Source organism: Athene cunicularia (genome assembly GCF_003259725.1).
Source record: "Athene cunicularia isolate RWA chromosome 3 unlocalized genomic scaffold, athCun1 chr3_part1, whole genome shotgun sequence".
NCBI classification, from domain to species: domain Eukaryota; kingdom Metazoa; phylum Chordata; class Aves; order Strigiformes; family Strigidae; genus Athene; species Athene cunicularia.
In genome coordinates, this window is record NW_020799097.1 from 62977439 (window position 1) to 63000131 (window position 22693).

A 22693-nucleotide genomic window follows, 5' to 3' on the forward strand; every position below is an offset into this window, starting at 1 on the left:
AAGACTACTGCAGGGAAATTAAGTGATTTTCTATGTAAAAAATATCTACAAAACCAAATGGTTTCTACACCATCATTTTATCCCCTTTTTGTGAAAAGAGAGAACCAACAGTTCCTTTGCAGAGCATTCTGACATGAAACTGCAGAATGCATTGGATGAAATCACTACTCGTGAGCTCACTAGGGCTATTACCAGCAATAGTAGAACCATGCATTATATGTCACAGAAAACCTTGTGTTTTGAAATATTTACATGCTTAAAAATTCAATGCCAACAAATGGATGAAGTGAGGTGGCTCCCCCTGTTTTTCCTGCTGGAAAGTAGAATCATCTTGTCTCTATAACGTCTAACATCAGTCCTGCTGTGTGTCTGTTCAGAGGAAATGTTCACTGAAGATCTTACACACATGAGGAAATCTGCATAAAATTCTCTCTGCAGACAAGAATTTACAGTAACCTTTATAACACTAATACAACAGAATGTAAATAATCCAAACAAGCAGAAATCACCATGAACAAGCATTAGATGTCTTCAAATCAAAAATAATTACAGTAATCCTCTGCTACTTGTTTTTAACCTAACTTCATTTGAGTTTGCTACTTTTACACAGCAACACTTCCCTCTCTTAGAAAGCTTCCCACCAAAACCAGAATGATGCTTAAACCATCAACAACTCATCTTCCTTCATCTCAGAAATCCCAAGCCTTTTCATAACTGAAATAGTGAAGGAGTCAGGGGCTCCCTCAAGTCCACGAGAGGCCTTACTACTGTCACTTGGTTTTCCATGGAAAGTACTCGGCCACTGCAGAATGTTGTTCTAAAACAGTCAGCTTAAGAAATATTTGGATGCAAATTGTCGAAAAGCTTGACTAGAATAAATACTTCTAACCTCTTGTGAATTTGCTGTGGTATTCCTGATTTACCACACGAAGCTGTGTACTAACTAAAATCAGTAATTTGGTGGCTGCTCCTAACTGCTGCTGCATGAAGCTGCTCTGTTGTTTTGTCACAGCTATGGCCCTGTTTTCTCTCCTGATTTGTTGTGCTTGCTCAGTGAAATTGAATCCCACGTCATTTCAGGCAAGTCTTGGAGAAGTTGTTTTCCTCGGTGCAGATGGCTCTTTCCTCCAGATGTGACAGGCAGCTACGTGCTGCCTCTTTTTTTTTTTTTTTTAATCCTTCTGCCCATCTTGAAATCACACTGATGCTATGGCCGCAGTAGCACAGTGGATCTTGCCCCATATCTGATTTTCCCATGACTATAAACTGTCATTCATGTCAGTCACAGCATGCGCCACACAGGCTCCTGTTACCTAATGTAAGTTGTTTTGGTTTGTTTGGTTTGTTTTCTTGTCTCTTTTAATGAGGACAAAGTAAAATTCAAGAGCGTGATGGCCCCTGGGAGATGGGAGATGTTCCTGCTGGAAGTTCTTATGGCAGCTTGGCTCTGGCAAGGGTGCAGACCTCTGTGTTTGTGGTTGAAAATGTTCCAGCCTTGCATCTTGAGCCCAAAGCAGCCAGGGAGAACCTGTACCTTTGTCGTTTCCCTTCACCCTGCTTGTTTCACTTGGGAACACAATGAGCTGTCAAAATTTCCTGCCCTGTTTCCACAGAATCCTTCCTTTTTGCTCCAAAAAGGATTATTTATCTAAACCTGCTAATTGCATAAGTTGTCAGAACAATTGTTTAGCTTGATTTTAAGGTGGAGAGCAAAAAGTTTTAAAGGTCTGTTGGACCGATGAAAGTCACCCTCAAAATCCTTTGTCAAAGCAAAAAAGAGAGTCTGGTATGTTGCTGTGAACAACCTTTGCCTCTCAGAAACTAAAAATCATGTGGTATGGTGTACATCTGGTGCAATCCCTATTTTTGTTATCTCTGTTGAATGTACATAGAGGTAATTAAAAGCAATAAGGAAGAATATAAATGTTTTCCAAATAAGTGAGCCAAGAAAAAATGGAGGAAGGCAGGTGTGGTTGATTTAGCCCACCACCACTTCCTAACTAATCTTTCCCTAATGATGTGGAAAGAGACTAGGTGGCACCTGGCAAAGTATTTTGAAATAACAGATTCATGAGGTAGAGCTACTTGATAACATCTTTGACTCATCAGAAACTTGCCTTCCCTGAGGGTAAAGTTAATAATCCTCAAATATAAGGATTTTAGTGGCTGTTACTAAATCAGTGGGGATGCAGATTTAGTCTGTATGTAGATTCTAACAGTGCTAGAGACAGCCCAAACTTTTATTATCTGTAAAAAATGTAAAATGGCACAAATAGCCAGTCAGAATCATCAGTAATTTTCCATGACTTCAGGTCCTCAACTTTGCCAGTTAAGTAAAATGCATTCACATTTTCTTAGTTTGAGGAACACAGAGCTAGTAGCAAGTTTATCGATCATCATGGGTTGTCCTTAACTATTTCAGGTCATCTTTCAGTGTGTATAAAGCCCATGCCATCAGCTGCTTCAGTTGTTTTCATCTCCTCCTTCAGAATATTCTTCTGATCACCCGAGTGTTTCTTTTCGCACTTTGCTGCTTATCAGTGGTCTTATCAATGGTGCACATTACTACAGGGTGATTTTCCTTTTATAAAATGGCCTTTAGCGCCCTGATCATCTTCCTAGAGGTCCTTCCCTCCACTTTTCCAGGAGGAGTTCAGCTTTCTCAGAGGCAGTATTTCAGATGAACTTTTACCAAAGTGCTTTCACTAATGGCGTCAATACCTCCCTTGCTTTCCCTCTCTTTACTAAAATTACCTTGCATGTATAGCGTACATACGTGTCTGAGTAGGCTAGTCTTTAGTTCTGTAGGAGACATTAGCAGCACCAGGAGAGAGAGCTGGACTACCAGTAAAAGGAAAGTGGAAGCTGCAGGTAGCTGGGGCAGAGAAGGTGACAGTAGCAGTGGACTTTATTTAAAATAGTTCTAGCTGTATGTATCTGGTATCTCCCAGATTTGTGTTATCACCAGATCTCACTAATGCTCTCCTAATTCTGTGTCGAGATCATCAATAGAAGACCATTTTAGAGACCATTTTTAAGACCATTCCTAATATGAATCTTCTCGTGCAGTAATTGTTCCCAGGCAAAAGCTTCCTTTCAGTGCACCTTGTTATATTCTTACTCTTAGTCTTTTCCAACTTCAGTTTTTGTACTCGTGTCTTGCCTTCTCTTACATTTTTAACAAAGTCCGTGTGGTTGAAACGCACTACAGTATCGATTTTTTCCTTTTGTCTGAGTTAGCTATTTTCTTCAAGGTATTTAAGTATCAAGTTTTATCTTGTATGATCTGCTTTTGGTAAGCCCACATTGTGTTTTCTCCTGTGTTTCAGTTGTCTGCTTAACTTCCTGAAAATTTGGAGTCATACCATTAAGATCAAAGTTAGGCAAGTTTTGGGATACATAACTGTACAATTTTGTTATTCTCTAGTACTATGGTGCTTCTCTTGATCTGAGAGATATATTATTTCATGTCCAGAAAGATCAATCCTTCTGGGTTTACAGTATCTTATGTTTTAGGATTTTTTCAGATTTTTGGAGTTTGAATTTCTCTTTTTTTCCAAAGTATCTGTTGATTTAGTCAGGAGTGACATATTTATCAGTGTGCTAATGCAGGGGATTATTTGCAGTTTCCTGTTAATTCATCGGTGCATATGGAAAAAACAAAAGCTTCAATCACACCCGTTCTTAATTTGCTGATGCTTGTATTAGTGACAGTCACAAGCCTGTCTGATTTTTTGGGTTTTAAATAATGTGTACCATATGCTTTCCATTCTTACTGTTTCTGAGCAAATCAGCCAATCTGATGGGTCTACCTGTGGTGGACAGCAGTGCTTTTAAATCTGGGTGCTGCCATATGAGCTCTGACTCGTGGGTGCTGATGCATCTTGCTTTGGTGTTTCACAAACTCCCTGACTATTTGCTCCACCCTTCTGCGATTTAGCAGAAGGATCTCAGGGGAATAGGTTGACAGTGGAATAGACAGACAGTAGAATAGGCTGCCCAGGGAGGTGGTGGTCACTATCCTGGATGTGTTTAAAGGTCGTTTAGATGAGATGTTGGGGGATATGGTGTAGGGGAGAACTTTGTAGAGTAGGGCTGATGGTTGGGCTCGATGATCCCAAGGGTCTTTTCCAACCTGAATGATTCTGTGATATACCTCCACTGCCACAAGTTGCACGTGATTTTACACTGCTGATGAAGGTAGACCTGTGCTATTGTCATACCTGTGAAGTGAAACAGCCAAATAGCAGGCAAAGGTTTGCACCTCCTGCCCCTGCTATCAGGACGGGTAAGTGGAGTCAAGAACAACTTGAGTTGGTTTGGGCTGGTTCCATAGAGCGAGTGGTTGGCAAGGGGGAATTGAGTATGGAGAACACGTGTTCTGTCTCTGGAAACACAGAAGAAAGCGAAAGTACGGAAAGAGAAAATAGATTTATATTTATAATCAAAAGTGACTGTGTTTGAAATATTCTTAATCTGAGTGCACATTCCAGTGTCTTTCATAACCTCTAAGGACCCCTAGAGGGCACAGAAGTTTTTCTCCACCTCAAATATTTAACTTAATAGTGCTACTTGGCTTTCTTCCCTTAAACATAATTGTAAGCACATTTTAAGTGAACGTTGGATAGAAAAAAATAACAGCATCTAACTAGGTCCTTCTTTTATGCTGCAAGATGTTTTCTAGTTTTTAAACACAAGCATTAGAAGCTAGCATTAGCAGCCAGATTCTTAAATTATTTTTGTTTAGATGTCAGATGCTATATCCATATCCCAGAGGAAGCACAGTTCAAACTAACTAATAATTTGTAGTTTTGCTGCAAACTTTGAGAGGCCTGCAGTGTGTGCTGTCTGAGGAAGTGCAGTGGGTATGCTTTCAACCTGTGGCCAGTGTTTCTGTAGAGGAGAAACTGGTATTGTGAAGAACTAGAGTGCTCTAACCTGAATCTCTAAAATCTCCAAACTTCATCTTATTTAAGAACTTTTAATATTTTGGTCTTGTTATTTGCCTATAAAGAAACAATTGCATTACAGTACAAGATATTTAAGGTTTTAGAAATGTAAAAATGACATCTGCTTCCCACTACTTCTGATCTACTTGGAGAGAGGTTTTGTAACTCTTACTCATCTGAGTAGTATTTATCTCCTTAAATGAGTTTTGCCTATTTCATCAGTGTTACATGGTGAGTCAGGAACTACTCAATGTGATTTACACAGCAATACTAATTCTTAGTATTGTGTTGTCACTTTATGATATCTAAATATACATCCTAAAGCTCTGGAGTAATGCTTATCTGAGAACATCAAGGTTTCCCTTACATAAAGCAGCTTCAGTGTTTGAGGCTGACATTTTCCAGAGTGCTCAAAGAGCAGAAAGTAAAACAAAAACAAACGATCCAAAAAAAAAACCACCTTAAAAAAATCTTTGTATTTTGTTTGGGGATTTTTTTTCATCAACTCATGATTGTGAGACCAGTCCCACAGCTTTGGAGGTCAGTTGGACTGTGAGCCTAGTCTACGGTTGAGACCTTTGTGTGTGATGAATGCCATGACAGTCAGAATCCAACTGCTCTTGTCTGGGCGAAAAAGTGGACCTCTGCACTACTCCTGAAGCAGTGAGAGTCTACTTACGGGGCAGGACACTGTTCAGTAGGATAAACATGCGGGGCTTTTATGCCTTTGTTCTGATAAGACGATCAGCTGTACTGCTTTACCCATTACCCAGGGATGTCATGGGAGATGATTTTTTGGACCTTAGTTTTCCCACTGGAGGAGTGTAACATCATCACTTTGAATAGAAAATAGATCAAGATCTAAACAGCAGAGAAAGGCAGCTGCCCCTTCTAATGTCTCTGGGGATTTTGTGTTTTGCAGGAGATGCACGGGTGAGAGGTCAGACAGGGGTTCTCTCCGAGCGCCGTGGCTCCTACCCGTTTATAGACTTCCGTCTTCTTAACAGTAAGTGCAACCCTTCCTTCAGGTCTGCATCAAAAAAAACCCAATTATCTGTATTGAAAGTATATGAACCAAAGTATCTCATTTCATATATATCTGTAGTTCAGCTGTCTTCACACAGTCAGCATTAATAATTCTATTATTCCCACCCAGTGTTTGACTGTGAAATGTTTTGATTGTATGAATACTGTCCATAATGCTGAGTCTGTCAAGTAAATACAGTAGTGCCATGGGGTGTGCTGGAGGGGACGGGGGTGCTTCAGAATTAAAAAGATAAACCTCTGTGTCCTTTAGCCTCTTAGCCAACAGTTGGAACAGATTTATGTGAGTCTGTTATCCGGTCATATAGAATTGGCACAGAAGGGGAGCATGTGACAGCGCTGACCAGTGGTTTACAATAACATTAATTTTTCGAACAATTAGAACCCAATCCAAAGCCCCATGGAGTCTTCTCATTGACGTCAATGGATTTTGGGTCAGGCCAGCAGTGAACATCTGTTAAAAATAATCTTAACCTCATTTTGATTGAAGTTATTTTGCCACTGTTGTAAATAAAAGAGGGCAAATCTAAAAGAAACAAAAAAATCAAGATCCTGTTAGGTTTTTTTTTCACCTCATGGGTTCTCTGTACTAATGCAGACTCATTAGGCAGTGTGTAAAAAATAAAAAAATTAAAAAAAAAAAAAACAAAAAAAAAACCACAACCAAAAACCAACAAACCCAAAAAACAGAGAACACTTAGCCTTAGGCCCTGTAGCGTTCAGTCTGAGTGCTGTTAACTCCAATGTTCAGACACAGGCAGATCTCAGTGTGTCATTGTGTACTGCACAGATCCCTCTGTGTAACCTTTGAAAGAAAAGTTATTCACTACCTTCATCAAAACAGACTGAAACTCCGACAGTTTGTTTAGTGATGGCACTTTTAAGCTTCTAGCAATTATGCTTCTTGTTAAAAAGCAATTATCAAACCAAAGTTTTATGTCTTCTTTGTGTAAATGGTTGCCCAAGTTCTTGGGAAGGGGAAGGGAGGGAGGTGGCAAGGAGTAGGGGAGAAACCCAGACACAAAGGGTGAGATTTGGCTGGGACTAAGGAGAAAAGAGGGTCTAACAGGAAAGGGACTTGGACTCCGATCGGCTGCATTTGCCCAAGCTGGCAAATGGCTTGCTTTTGGCCTGACTGATTAAAGGTGTTTTCTAGGTCGTAAGTGCATCAGAATGCTTGCTGTGGCTGAGGTGGGAAGACGTAAGGGGTAAGACGGGTCCAGTAGTTTTTCCTGGACAAAGGGAATAACATACTGGTTGAGCAGAACTCTGAGGATAATTTAGTCCTGGCTTGCCAATGAAAACTTGTTTTATGCTAGCTGGAAATACTACTGTTGATGCCCTAATAAAGTCTGAGAGAAAATAAACCAGTTATTTTAATTCATGAAGTAGAAGTCAATATATATTCACATTCAAGTGTGACTAAATTTTAATACATACACATTATGTAAAATTCTCATCATATGTTCTTTGGTCTACCTGGTTAAAGAAACCAAAAAGTTTTCAGCTCTTTTTTTTTTCTGGCAATAGGACTTTCAGTTTTATCCCCTGTAGATGAATCCTGCCATCCTTCAGATCCTGCCAGCTTCTGGGAATTGCTGGTGCTGTCTGTGGACTGTCTAGGGAGAGATCCACATCGAGAGATGTACTGGTGAATACTCAGCCTTTGATCATACAAGGAGCAGGGCACTCTGCATAAACCTTCTCCTGTAACTGCTGAACTTAAAAGCGATGCCTTTCTCTGCATGCATCTCTGGTCCCACAGAGGTGGGGCACTTGGGGCTTTATGTTCCTGTGCTCTCCGTCTTGGGGACATCTGACTTATTCTTTCTTTTTACTGCTTTTCTATAATCTGAAAGAAGTCACTACATCTTACCATGATCTCTGTGTAAGGAAAAGCAGGGATCCTGATTTTTGGATTTCCAATTGCTTTCAGGTTTTGATGTACTTACTGCTTTCTGCCTAGGGAGTGGTGTTGACTTATTTTTTCAGTGCAAAATGAAGTGATATTTCTAGACACTTGACTACAAATTTCATACATGGCAAGTGCACTGGGCCTGGCTGACTCAATGACCTACAGGTAAATGAAGATGCTTGGTGTCAGAGCGTGCAGACATGTTTTGGTTTTTTTTCCAGGAAGTAAACAAGCTTTCATATTATTTGTTCATATACATCTGTCTGTCAAATCCATTTCTGCTGTGCATACCCTATAAACAGCAAAACCCATGGTGCTGCACATCCTGTCAAAAAGAAATATATAAATGTCACTACTGCAAACTTTCTTGAAAAGCGCCTAGCTAATACTTACAGTAAAATTTTGGCAGCATGTTACATTTGTTTGGGGGCAATAACTGAAAGCTGTTGCAGTATGGGAGGGATGAGACAGAAAATTTTATGGTAAATATCCTCCGAAGTTATAAAGAAATGCAGCATAAACATTACTCCAGCTTCTCACTAACTCAGACAAACTGAGCTTAAATACAGATTGTTCCCTCTAGCATCTGAAGTATTCCAAATAACAGTACCACCCTTGTTTTAAACTAAGGGAAAACACTGAAGCTCATTCTTGAACAGAGTTGACATTTCATTCTGAAAACTGAAATTTAAAAAAAAATTCAGGGCATTGCTATTGTCAGACTAAAGGTTATTTAAATGTAACTTTTTTAACATACTTAGAGATTCAGTCAAACCAAAGTGGATTTTTCCTTAGGATGGATATTAAGGGTTAACACAGAGTAGACCATATCATTTGTTTTTTCTGGAGTCCTGCAGTAAAGTCACTGTGTAACTTAAGACACCATTAAGTCCTTTTGGATAGGAAAATTTCCTGCACTCTGAAAATGGGATCTTCTGTAGCCCTAATCAAAGCCAACTGGATTAATGTTCTCTTCTTGCTGTTTGAGCTAACGTCTGTGATGCCATCTACACATTCCTCTGGTGCCTCTCTGCAATATATAGAAAGTTAGTGAGCGTTATTTCACCTTGTCAGTGCCAGGTTGTCAGGACTGTGAGGATTGTGCAGGATCATGTCTGGAGGAGATGCAAGGCTTTAGCATCTTCCTGTCTTTTCTCTGCCTAGTTGCAAGCTTTCCTTGAGGCATAGTTACAATGGTGGGTTTTGGGTCTATTAAGAAGACTCTGGAATACAAAATGGAATGTGAAATACCCCTGTGTCACCAAGAACTCCTTGGTTCTGCATTGCAAGAAGCATATGTTTGCCTCAGCCTCTTGAGTCAGTCCCTGTAACTTGTGGAGATGTGCATGACCAACCAGATACTTGTTTGTGTTGACAGTATCAAGCCAGAAGCTTGAGGGCAAGCTACATAGCAGCTCCTCTCCCCAGGGAAGCTGCAGAAGCCGATGTTTGTTAGCCAGCCTGGTGTGAAGACCCCCAGAGGCAAGCCAACCATCCCTTTTTCCATCCTGATGTAGTAAGGCAAGGGGACTACCTGCTCCTGATAGCTGCAGATAGATACACCCCAGGAAAAAAATAAGCTGGACATGACTTGAGGCTTCACGTTCACTAGGCTGCTTATGAACAAATAATCAGACTTTACAAATTCCTAAACTAAAAGATAGAAGTTTTGCACAGCCCTACAGGTTTACAGGAAAATGAGGAGAGGGTTTTCTCTTCATGCAAATAAGCCAATTCCTTAAAATGGGAGCAGTGGAAGAAAACCTAACCTGATAAAGTTTGAAATTAATGATGGCAGTTTATTGGCACCTCTGCATTTTTGTGAATTAAATTAACCTTTTTGTGTTCACAGGATAGAAAATGAGATTTTCAGGGTAATAATTCAGAGTTTGAAACACTTCTTCAGTGAAAATTGGCTTGATCCAATTTTCCTTCTAGCAAAGCATAGTTTGGATTTGAGAAATAAAGGACTATAAGGTAAGGGAGCAATAACTTAGTTCTCTGATTGACAAAGTCACTCAAGTGAGTCATTGAACCAGATCATGCCAGTGAGTAATATGCATTGATTAAAATAGATTTCATTATCTCATGATGAGTTGTGCTGGTGACTGTGATGGCACACTTCTTCATTGCATTAGCCAGAAGTTTGGGGGAATTCCTTGTAATAAATCTAGAACTGTAGGCAGGAGTGCAGCAGTAACCAAGAAGACCTCACTCTGCACCAATTATGTAGATTGTTTTATTGACAGGTGAAATTAAGTAGAGTAACAAAATAACATAGTTTAATCTGAGATGAGTAACTTTATTTACAAATTTGCTTGTCGAGCTTTAAGTCAGAAGACAAGGAGATTTTTAAGACTTAAACAGCAGTTCTCTAGTTCCCATGTTGTTTATGCTAGGCTTTCCTCTGGATCAAATTTTTGCTTGCAGATGACAAAATTGTTAGCCTCTAATTGACTATATTTAAATATGTCTGTCATGGGATAATGTAGTTAAAATTACTTCTGCTGCATTTTTAACTTTTCCTGAAAAAATCTTTATTAGGGACACTTTGGTTTTGTCACAGTATCAGTCATACCATTGCTTTCATTATCTTGCACCCACTTGTTTTCAGTAAGCTATCCACAGTATCCCAGTGGCTGATAGAATTCACTTCTCTATATATTGATCTAGGAGGGATAACAAGGAAAGGATGTAGTATGTGAGCAGCAAAGTGGAGTCTCTGAATCAAAATGGTGTTACCCAAAGAGATTTCTGTTTCCTTACACCTTCCAGTACAGTGGTACCTGAGAATATCTAAAAGGTCAAAACATGGACACTCCAAAGGTATATCTGCATATTACCTAGGATCTTGGTATTGTCATGCAGGCAGAAGTTGAGTCCAAAAGAACTCCACCTGCTTTAAGCTTAGTTTAGCAAATTAAGTTAGTATGGATGATATACTTTTAGTACCAGATGGTGATAAACAGTGATACTAGGTAACCATTCAGTCCCTGTCCTTGATTTGCTGTTTGATTTGAGTCAAGCAAAATACTCCTGGTTTTCAGTTTGTTTGCAGATAAAGTGATGCTTTGCTGCAAGTGATGAATTGGGTACTGCAGAAATGAAAAGTGTTGTCAGGGTTAGTAAGGGAATATATGAACTCATGAAAAAGTCTCCATCTCAAAGAACCAAAGTCTGTGGATGTTTGAATCTGTGGTTTCTGCCTGTCTACAGAAGGGTCCATTTGCAAAATTTACATTTATTTTTGGTTTTGGATTTTGAACACTCCAGGGATTCCAGGTAGGGCGCATCTCCAGGGAAAACAAAACTTAACCACAACCACCAACCCAAAACTGAACCATCAAGTAACCTGAACCCAAATGAGTGAGGTTAAAAAGAGTTTGGTTAACTGTCTTGTTTTGTTGCCTTTGGCTAGAAAAAGAAGTGGGAATGACAGATGCCTTTTTAGATATTTCTGACCCAGGTTAAATTAGGACACCAAAAGTCTTGTGAGGAAGTTTCAAGGGTTGATTGGGTTACTTGGATCTCAACCCAGCTCATGGAGATGAGTCCAAAGTTCTGGATGGTTCTAGGGTGACATCTTACAAGGTCTGCATCATTACTACATAATACCTACCTTAGTTCCTTATGGATAAACATGTCCAAAAGCTACTCATCAACATCCTGAAGGCATATGGGCTTCTTAATCTCGTTAGCTTGTGTCTGGTTTGAATGGGAAGAACATTTCCAGAACCGAAGTCAGCCTGTGGCCTTGCTTTCAGTTACCTATTTAAAGGAAGAGGAATTGGAATTCTCTTAATGTTTCAGCACAAAGATTGTTCTGTTTTCTAGTAATACTTCACTATATTCAAAAATTCTTCCTGTCATTGGAAGTCAGTCTTGTTCCTCCTTTTCATCAAATAACAGCAAGTTCTTTTGCTTCAAGATGTTGTTTGTGCTTTTAAGTGTTTCTAAAGAGTTGTTACCTGCAAAATTTAATAACAAGGTAGATTGAAAAGTATATTCTACTTCCTGCCATTCATGCTCCTTGTTTAGCTTTTGCACTAGGTTTGTAGAAAATGAAAACAAGAATGTAAAACTGACTGATGTAGGTGCCCCCATATGCTAACAAAATGCAGCAGTTTGGTTTATGAATGCTTCAGAACTCACAAGAGCAAGCAGAGCCAAACAAAGTCTTCACACACAAAGTCTTAGTGAACACTGACCTGATTGTACAGCTTTGTAACTTATTTTTTTTCGTAATATTTGGGATTCAGTTCAACTGAGAATGTCCCTTTAAAATTTTCCAAATGATGTGTGACCTATTCCGCCGCCCCACCTTTTTGCTGATTAGAAAAGGGAAAGGGTTTACTGAAGATAACACTGAGGATGCTTTCCAAATGACCGAAGGAAAAGAAAGAACAAGGAGAAGGGATCATTAAGATGATAAATGAAAGCTGGGTTTGCTGTTATTACAGGTTATGTTGCTTTTTCTCAAGGGGAGTGAAGGGGGAGGAGATGTACCATTTCCTGTTGGAGAAACTATAATCAGCTATAGAACATTTGCAGTTTTAGGAAAAAAAAGGTCCTGACTGTGCTACTGTATGAGGCTTGAAGTGGCAAAGTGAAGGTTCATATTGAAATGATAATAACTTTGTGGCAAAATGGAGCACAATATGCCGTTTCCTAAGAACTTGTAGGAGGCTTAAAAGATGCCAACATGTTTGTTTGCATAAAGATGATTGATGACCCCAATAAAAGCTGCAAATTGTGAAGAGAAACACATCTAAATTAATCTCAAATTTGGATTTAATCTATTCTTCTTCCTGTTATTAAGTCTAATATTCTGTTACATAACTGGGCCTTGAAACCCTAGTTGCTCCAGAACTCGGTATGATGGGATAATTAGATATAAGTGAGATAATCTGTATAATTCTTAAATTCTGTAGTCTCAAACTACATCAAAAGGAATATATTTTGGGATGGGGGGAAACTGCATGACTAGCGTTCTTCAAGGTGCCAACAAGTGTGCAGGAACTTTATGATCTGGAAACTGAGCTGTTACAAGATACCATCACCTCAAGTGATGTTCAAAGAAGAGGAAACCCCACAGCAAGGTGACCTGCAAAATTGATGTCCCAGAACCTGTCACATTTCATTAACTACATTAGCCAAAGAAGCACACGAGCGCCTCTTCTGTAAGCAGGGCTCTGCATTGCTTTTGTGCACTTGTGCAGGTGGTTGAAGAATGGAATCTTAAAGCGTAACATTTTAAAGATCTTTTGTTTTATTTCTAATTTTCTACTTTTCTCTGATGTGAACAGACTCCCCATCTCTTTCTCACAGCCTCTTCCTAATTGAAAAAATGTTTACACATTTAAAGAGAAATGATGCAGTTGCAACCCATATGAAAAGTGCCAGCAAACAGAAAGCACTTGACCCCTAAAACTGATTTTTATCAAAAGTCAAGAAACAAAAAATTATTTAGACATTAGAGAAGCAAGTAAAACCAAAATGTTTATAGCACAACCTTTTTTGGACTGAGGAAGTCTCATGAGGGTTTCTACATTTACAAGATTTCAGTACAACACTTGTTTATCTATAGATAAAGTGCAAGGTGTTAATCTCTGTCTTCTTGTGACCACTGTATATTCAGATGATAAAATTGACACAGTCTTACGATTTTTGAATCAGACCTGTTTGTCAGTTTCTCACACCAGCCACAGACAACTAAGAAGTACAACTGGGATATTCATCTGAGCTTTTTGGTCCTTCTACACAAGACTGAAAGCTTTCAAGCAACAATCTTTTTACATAGGTTTCTGGTGCTTTGTGCATTTTCTCAGGCCTTTCTTCAAAACTGCAATGTTTCCTTTCCAAAAGGTTTTTGGACTGCAAGATAAAAGGCAACAGGAAAACCTAGACAGTGCAGAGAGAAGAGGTTATCTGTTCTTTCAGTTTACCAGTGCCTTCTCCAAAATTCAAATTTGAAATAGTAAGTTTGGAATTAAGTTTTAGATTACCTGTGCTAGTTCAGCTATCCCTACTCATGCTGCAGTTTTCTTCTGGGTAATACCATAAATCCATAATTTAAGAAGATATTAAGAAGGCACAGCGAATTTTTTTTTCTATCATCCGTGCTATGTGCTCTTCTTTATAAGAAGAATTTAGCAACCAAGTCATGCAGTGAGTATGCCCAATGACTTCAGTAAAGGTGATCTAAATGACTGGCATGGTTTGACACACAAAAAAAATGGACAAACACCAGTTATTCCTTGTAAATCAATTACATATCTCTTGGGCTCTCAAATCAAAGCATTCTAATTAGCTGTCAAGCCAGGAACCAGTGCAGGAAATTCCCTCCATAACATACAGAACCACAGACAAATTGTTTCCCAGAGTCCTTGCTGTTTGTAAGATGTCTGGACAGTAAATTGCAGGGCTGATCCTCTCATCATATCTTCCAGATATGCCAGCACTTCTCCATCAATCCTGCCTGACTCTTCGGGCATACAGTTGTAGAGCAGTGGCTGAGTACAGAAAGTCTTTCCATCCTCTTAAGAGGGGGAAGGGTATTATAAACCATATGAGTCAAAGGCAAGTGCTTGAGGACCTGATTTATTCTGCATCCTTTTGGAAAGAAGAGGAAAAACATTTTCTGCTTCTGAATCAGTTGGCTTTTGAAAATTAATAAACCTGTTGTTATCCACTCATGCTGCTGGGTGACCTGTTTTTATTGTACACTGAGGTGCAATAAAATAGAAAAAGGCAATACTGTGAAGGAAAACTCAAAGGCCTTATTTGAATGCATAACCAAGTTTGTTTACTTTGAAAGAACAATAACAATGTAATGAATGTCTGGTGCAGAGTTAAGTACATCCTTGTCCAAATTTGATTTATGTGATTGTTTCTGGATGTTAACTCAACCATTGTTAACATAACCTCCATCATTTTTATATTCACGCTGCCTGTGGGCACACGCTAACGCAGCAATGTGAAAGAAATCTGAAAGAAAAGTGGTAACAGTTCCTAGTGCAGGAAACCTCTTTCCCTGAAATAACAGAAGCTGGGGTGTAGTGAGCCATAGATCATGTTAAGGCAAGCAGATCTGTGTAACTGGAGGAACTTTGTAAGGAGAGAGAAGGCAGCCATTGATTCCTGTAGCTTATTAACCTCTTGAGGGCCACGTGCGGTATCTAGACATCATCCATGGGCTGGTAGTGTGCATATGTGATTCTGGCTATCAAATTACGCAAAGAAAAATACAACCACTTTTGCTGCCTGCTGAAAGACATCAGGAGATACGCTGCGAGCTCAGGCTTTAGTTAAGCTTTGTGAGGAATGCTTATACGGACGCTTCTGTAAATGTGTATGTAATTTATACAATATGTCTGTGTAATTCCTGCAGTAACTTTGTTCAGTATACAAAGAAGGGTTTCTCCAACCACTGTGCTAGGCAGTAACTCCACAGGATATGAGAATGGGCATATTTTAAGAGATGCAGATGATGCTTTTTTTAGGTAAACAAAGCATTCAGAAGTTGCCACAATGATTAAAGATAAACAGCGGTTTTCAAAGAAAGTTTTATGGGTATAAACAAAAGTCGTTCTTTTTCATCTTTCATGTTATTTTTTTTTTCAAAATTGCACATATTTATTAAATCCTTCCCATGTGAGCCTTCCAGCCTGTGTTCTTTAACTAGATAATACAGCATGTGGTTCTGCAACTCAAGTTCAGAGATATCTGCAGTGATATTTTTGATTCATTTACTTGTAATTTAATTTATCTTAACTAGAAATAACTATCAATAACTTTCTGTTTCAGAGTCACTATATGACTTACATCAGCTGTCATCACTGAAATTTTATATTTAAAATTAAAATTAGAATTTGCAGTTGTTAGTAAAGAAGTATGTTCAGTGTATTATTATAAGTCATTCACATAAACTCTTAATTTCCTCTTAAAACTGCATCTTGATTTTATGTCAGCTGATGGATCTCATATGCTAGGAATGGCTCCTCACTGCTGGGAGATTCAGGTGCAACTGTGGACAGAATTTGAGCATTCACTCTCAGCTGCTTCACCTTTTACTCTTCTTTATAAATTATCCTTTTTCTCGCAACTTCATATGTGCTTTTCTTTTTTTGGTTGACACTGATCTTGGGAGGAGAAGGAGAAAGTGCTGGTGAGATTATAATAGTTTGGGGTGTTTTGTGCTTGGAGCAGGGCAGAGTCTTAGTCCGATTTTATGCCAGACACCATCATAATAAGGTACATTACTGCGGGTGGCAGAGTAATCTGTTATGGGTCATAGCAATCATCTGACAAGTCTTGTGATTCATAGACAAATCAGTTATTACTGAAATAACCAAAAAGATGTGATTTTAACATGATGTCCTTTAAGTCAACATCCAGAGTTTGCATGTGGCTAGCCTGCAGTACTAGCTGTTTTCAGGCTGTTCTGTCAAGAGCCCAGTTTTGAAAGTACATTTCCTACTGTTCTTTACCAGTATTATGAACTCTTTCCCTTATGAATGAAAATACAGAGCAACAGATTGTTGTGGGTAGTCTTTTTTGCATAATGTATTGTAATACAGTGCTTATCTGAAGCAGCAAGTGATGTTTCAGAGGTGCTGTCTGAATGATGATTAAATTTCAGTTGAGACCCATGACAACCATACGGAGCAGTGTGACAAAGCAGTGGCAACAAGTTTGATCATTCAATTCAGAAAATATGTTTCACAATAAGAAATTACTTATTTCAACCTGCTGTGTTTGTGGTTTGGTAAGTAGTATTTGTGCTACTGAAGTAATCTGATAATCCAAAGGATAAAATAACCACTTCTTCATAATCCAACGTACAGCTGCTTGTTGGGACTCAGGCCAAACCTTCACCTTCAGGTCATTCATTCACAGCCACTCCACATGTGAGTTTTAAAAACAGTTTAGGGGAGCATAGGTAGTAATTTAACTCATCTGTTTTCAAAACCAGATAGTAATTTAGATAAAAATTGGTTGGAGCGACTACTCATTTTTAATGTACTACAAAAGGAAAGTTTTCTGTACTTTAAAATTTAAACTTGTTACCGGAAAGCAGTCACAGTCTGGGGGCAAAAATAGAATTAGGAGAGTTGGGAAGTTGAGAAGCAGCAGACACAAGTTTAAAAAGTGAATTAATTTAAAGTGTTTTGTTATCCAGGAATTAAACTGAATGCCAGGCACTTCTTAGCAGCACTGTATAAATGAAATGTGAAAATAAGTCTACCGGTTCCTCCACATGTCGCTGTCACTGGGTAACTGTTAGCACCTATGTTAGTCACTCCTTCAACGGGCCATGAAATTGTTTCAGCTTTTAAAATGTGTGAGAGAATTAAGGCAGGTTCTGGCACATCATAAATGAAAATCTAACCTTTAGGCTGGTACAGTAGTGACATTGTTACTGTTTGAATTCTTGAAAACACATGGCTTGTCAAGTCGCAATAAAATTATTTTGTGCTTTTATATTATTAAAACTCAGTGGGATCTTTGGGCTGCCCACGAGAAGTGTGAGACTTACAGGTGTAATAAAGTATATTTATTATTGATACTCAGTATGTAAGTATGTTTTTTTGTTGTTGTTGCTGACTTCGTGTCACTCAATAGCCATTGGATTACTTAAGGAAGAAACTTGCCACAGAATGTGCTCACACATCTGCTGTTGGGGAAATCGAATACTGAACTATCTATGATCCAGAAAAACTTTAATGACTTCTCTGAAAAACCTCTCAAAATAATAATACTTATAAAGCCAGCATACAAAGTCATATTTTAATTTCACAGCAGAACAAGCGGTCAGCATTTTTTCATAAAAAGAAATAGTAGGATAGAGAGAGTCCTCTTCAGTCCATGGATATTTTTCATGAGCTGTTATTTAAATCTGAAATCCAGTGAGTTGCTATGCAGCTTCTTATCTCAAGCAATCATTACTGTTCTCTGAAAGGAATGCTTAATCTTCAGTTCCTTTTATGAATAAAACTGTGTTGAATCTTACTTCCTTCGAACAACTGCCCAGTTTCTGTCCTCCCTTTTCCCAAAACTTAGACCAGACTGCAAAATGAAAACATCACAGTTGTACGTGACATTCTGTTAAAAGTTCAGATGAAATTACCTAAGTCATTATCAGTTATATGAAGCCTGCATATTTTTCTTACTAATAAGGTAATTTGATTACTCTAATTACTGATTTAATCACTGTATAAAAATTGCCTTGTTTTTTGTGTCACGTTTAGCCCTGTGCAAAAAATCTCGTAATATAGCATTAGGGAATTAGAGTTATCCTGCTACTGAATGAAAAGAATGTATTCTGTTGAGTAACCAGAAATGCATGTATTGCCTGAGTATACTTGCTTTCCTAATTGTAGAACTAAAATACTTTCTACATTTATAGTTTGCCTTAATATGTAGGAAGGACAGCAGACAATACAGTAGGATTATTAACCTATTCCTACTTCTTTCTCTCTTTTCTCTCATTTTCCAAAAGTGGGTTATACATTTGTGCTTTCAAACTGTACTTTGAGGTTTCTTTTGGTGTCACATTTTTGGTTTTATATCCTTGTATGCTAGTGCTGTGTAATTTTAATATATTCCAGTGACACTCCTGTGAGGTAGCAAGTTACTGCTGCTTTCAGTTGTACAGCTAGGGAACAGAGGCACAGAAGAGTAAGAGCCGCGTTCCTGTACCTAACTCTGCCTAGTCATTTAGGCTCCATCCAGACATGAACAGTTAGGTGATAGATCAGCCCCTCAGTCACTTAGCCTGGGGCACATTAAAGCCAGTTACAAGCAGTGAACTGAACTCAGGATCTTCCAAGTCCTGTGTTAGTACTCTTTTTACTGGAATGTATTTTCCTTCTGAAATAAACACATATATTATGCTGAAGTGTAGGGTTTGGATACTGCCTCTTCGTGTGGATGGGGAAGAAGCATGAACTTAATGATTTTTTTTTAATAAAGTTATTGATATTTCTCTTACTAAATTCTTGAGAATGTCATCCTTCATCTTGAGTTTCATGATTTCTGTACTGATTGCTTTTCACAGATACTACACTCTCAGGGGAAATCGGCACCAAGAAAAAAGTGAAAAGACTGTTAAGTTTCCAGAGGTATTTCCATGCATCCCGGTTACTGCGTGGAATTGTACCACAAGCCTCTCTGTACCTACTGGATGAGGACTACCTTGGGCAAGCAAGGGTAAGACAGGTCTCCAGATCTCCATTTCTTTCAGTAATATTCCATAGAGTGTCAGTTTTGTTTCAGTCTTCAAATGTATGGCTGATCTTTCTTAAATGACCCATGATAATTGCCTGCCTCACAGCACACAGACTGTCCATTCCTCTTTTATGGTTACTGCTTTAAAGGCTTAGTCCCAGAGCAACAGGAAAATTCAGCATTTTCAGATTCTGTCAACTGAAATTATAATCTGAATTTATTAAAGGATGAAGGAACCCTGGCTGAATTACTGATTTATGTAAGTGCAGCCTTGACATGGGATTTAGTTCATCCACTTGAAAACAGATAGCTGTCTCTCAGCTGGTCTGGAGCAGCTATTAGACAATCCACAATAGCTCTCCGTAATGGCAAATGCTAAGAAACAGGGAATACTCACTGCAAAGAACTTCACAATTATCAAAATATAATTCTCTTATCTTGCAGCTCTTCTAGTGGTATTTTCAATGGTATTTTCTAACAAAATTGGCACAACTGGTAGCATTGGGATTATGTGGCTAGGCAATTCTTACTCTCTGCAAGAGAAGATTATACGCCAGGCGTGAGAAAGTAATTAAGAATCCAGAACTGGTTTGAATATAGACTAGGCAATGGGAGTGAACACACATTTCATTCATGCACATGCCATTGTTTGTCATACAGTTAGTCCAGACTCGTTCTCTTGACTGAACTGCTGTGGCTGTAAAAACACTGTATATGATGATAATGATGGATTGTTCTGTGTGACTGAGTGGGCTTCAGAGAAGCACTGTATCTAAGTTTATAAAGTCTGTTCCTGTGTATTGGTTTGCTTACCAATATAAAATAATTTTATATTGGTAAAAAAAAACAATATAAAAAATAAAAAAGTAATAAAAACCTCAGAAAATTTTTACTGAATTGATTTGGGGACATGAAAGAACAATAAAAATGTTGTGCAGTAAAAGGGAATATTTTCTTATTTTGTTTATATTATTTGTTGTTTTGAGCTCCATTTAGAAGATGGTTTTAGTGTCAAGTTCAAAACCTCCGTAGTTAAAAGTGCAAGTGACGTTTTATGCAGTACCGCTAAATTCAGTTCCTGATGTCTGATATTTGAAATACGTCTCTATAGCTTTCCCAAACAGAACTTTAAAGCTGCAGCAACCAATCCTGTGATTGTTTAATGTGGAATAATAATTTAAATCTGCTTTGCAGATTGACATACCAGTCATTTGCCTTTTCATATTTGTTTTTCATAGCACATGCTATCCAAAGTGGGAATGTGGGATTTTGACATATTCTTGTTCGACCGCTTGACAAATGGTAAGGAATTTTTTAAAAGTTTTTATTTTAATTTCTCTCATAGATGACTGATCTAGAAAACACTAATTAATTAATTGCTAAACATTTCCAGTTTAGATTACTGAAGAGAAATTGGACACAGTTAAATTCTCCTAAAATCATATCCTTGAATATTTTAAGGCTGTTTGTGAACTACAGAACAATGTTTTGTCTGGTTTTGTATTAATCTAATCTCCTACATTTGTTATGGTCACCTTCTCAAGGAAGTTTTTGTTTCCTTTAGCCAGGAAGTCCAAATGTACTTTAAATATACCTATTAGATACATTGGTCAGTAAGTCCAGACCTCCATAATCAGTCGATTTCTATCAACATGAAATACCTTTAACTGAAGATACGTTTGCTTCTGTTCAGCAGCACAAGTTAGGAAATTCATTAAGAAAGTAAAACTCTGTGGAATGTTTTGTCTAAATGCCTGCCTGTAATACCACACACACACACACCAGTGTGTAGGCAATACCTCTTGATCGGGTAGCTGCTGAAGAGGATCATGATCACACTTTTCTCCTTTCTGTATTGATCACAGGAATGGGATCCTTCATTCCCTCCGCCCCCCAATATAATTAGGTTTGGCAGGGGAAGAAGGTGTAGAGAAAAGTTGGTTTAGAAGGTAATTCATCTGAGTGACTGGCAGTGAAGAGTGGAGAGGACTGCAAATGGCAAGGGAGGCAAAGGCATAATTCTTCTAAAGTACCTTTCTGCACCCCTGCTCAATAGTCAAGGGCAAATAAGTTTCCATGCCTCCTTCATACGTACATTTATTTCTTTCCTGGGTTACACTGAATAAGAAAAGACCCCCTTCTAAGATTGTTTATACATTGTATGTTTTGGGGATTTTTTTTTTCTAACTTTTCTGGAAACATTGCTGCTGAATTATGCAGTGTAAACTTTTTAAAATACTGTGTGTATGTATAGTTGATCATATAATACTAGTTAGACTCATTTTTGCCAGTGTTTGCAGTACTGGATTCACAGTAAGGCCAGTGGTAACATCAGCGTAACTTGAGACCGTAAATGCTGCAACTCATTTTTCTTGGCTGCATCATTGTTATGAGATGCAGTTGTAGCTGAGCTAGGTATGTGGGTTAATGATGTGTTTTTAAAGCCATGTGTAAAATAAAAAATGTAATTACAAACTGCTGATTTCTCAGTAATTAATTAATTAGTACAGTACGGCAAACTGAAGTGGCAGAAAAGCCATTCTCCTTTCTGTCATTTCCGGAGGTAGACCTCAATTATGAAGATGATGTAGTTCTCAAACAAGCCTGTCAGTTCTCCTTCTGTGTTATGCTGAAACAGCAAACGTGACTTTACGGCATCTGTACACAAGAATGGCGCTCCACTGGTACAGCCATGCCATCAAACCTTGATAGAGATATATATAGGAGTAATTTATATAAGCTACTTCTGAGTATATGAGTGTCATCTAAGCTCATATGGTAGGAGCTGATGAGTACTTAGGAAATTACCAAGATTTTAGTCTTGCTTGGATTAATAAGGGAATCTAAGAGTTATTTCTTTCTACTTTTAGGAAACAGTCTCGTAACACTGCTTTGTCACCTCTTCAATGTGCATGGACTTATTCACCATTTCCAATTAGATATGGTTACATTACACAGGTTTTTAGGTAAGTGCTCACCTCAAAGACATCTTTAATTGCAGTTTACAGCTTAAGTAGGGCATCAAAGAAGGTACTGTCTTGGTCTGTGTATCTATGTAAAATTATGGTGTTGTTGCAAATACTTCAGTAAAACATCTCTGCGATACACATAATTTGCAGGCACTCAGGTGCTTGGTTCAGTACCTGTTAAGTCAGTGGAGGGACTTCAAAAAGCTCTGCAGTGGGCTGAAGCATCCCTGTACCATAATTGCACTGGTGGTTTTAAAAAAAAAGTATGCTGTGCAGAGATGTGGCCGAGCAGGCCCACACAGACAGACAGACATTACAGAACCTACTTGTGCACAGTACAATTGTGGTGCAGTGTAATTATTTTAGTGACTAATAGACCACTGAGACCCAGGGCAGTTAAAAGCTTATGTACAAAATTTAACAAATTATATCAAGCTGTCTGCACTGAATAGTGTTGATGAAAGCCCCTGCTGCTGTTACTGCCAACAGAAATATTAGCCCCATGCTGTCAGTGAACCAAAAGAAGAAATTGGCCAAAATCAATTACTTTTTGCATCATGTTTTGAATGCAGCTGAATGCCGGTTTG

At 38.4% G+C, this 22693-nt stretch overlaps 1 protein-coding gene across 2 annotated transcripts in view; it reads left to right on the forward strand.

Annotated features, from left to right (window-relative positions):
* Positions 1-22693, forward strand: part of PDE7B (phosphodiesterase 7B) — a 178145-nt gene that overhangs the window by 133735 nt on the left and 21717 nt on the right. For both annotated transcript variants that reach the window (XM_026844854.1, XM_026844853.1), the window contains 4 exons: positions 5872-5955; positions 18968-19119; positions 20376-20439; positions 22008-22103. In XM_026844854.1, coding sequence (XP_026700655.1) covers positions 5872-5955; positions 18968-19119; positions 20376-20439; positions 22008-22103 — 396 coding nt within the window. The remainder of the gene's footprint in view (positions 1-5871; positions 5956-18967; positions 19120-20375; positions 20440-22007; positions 22104-22693) is intronic.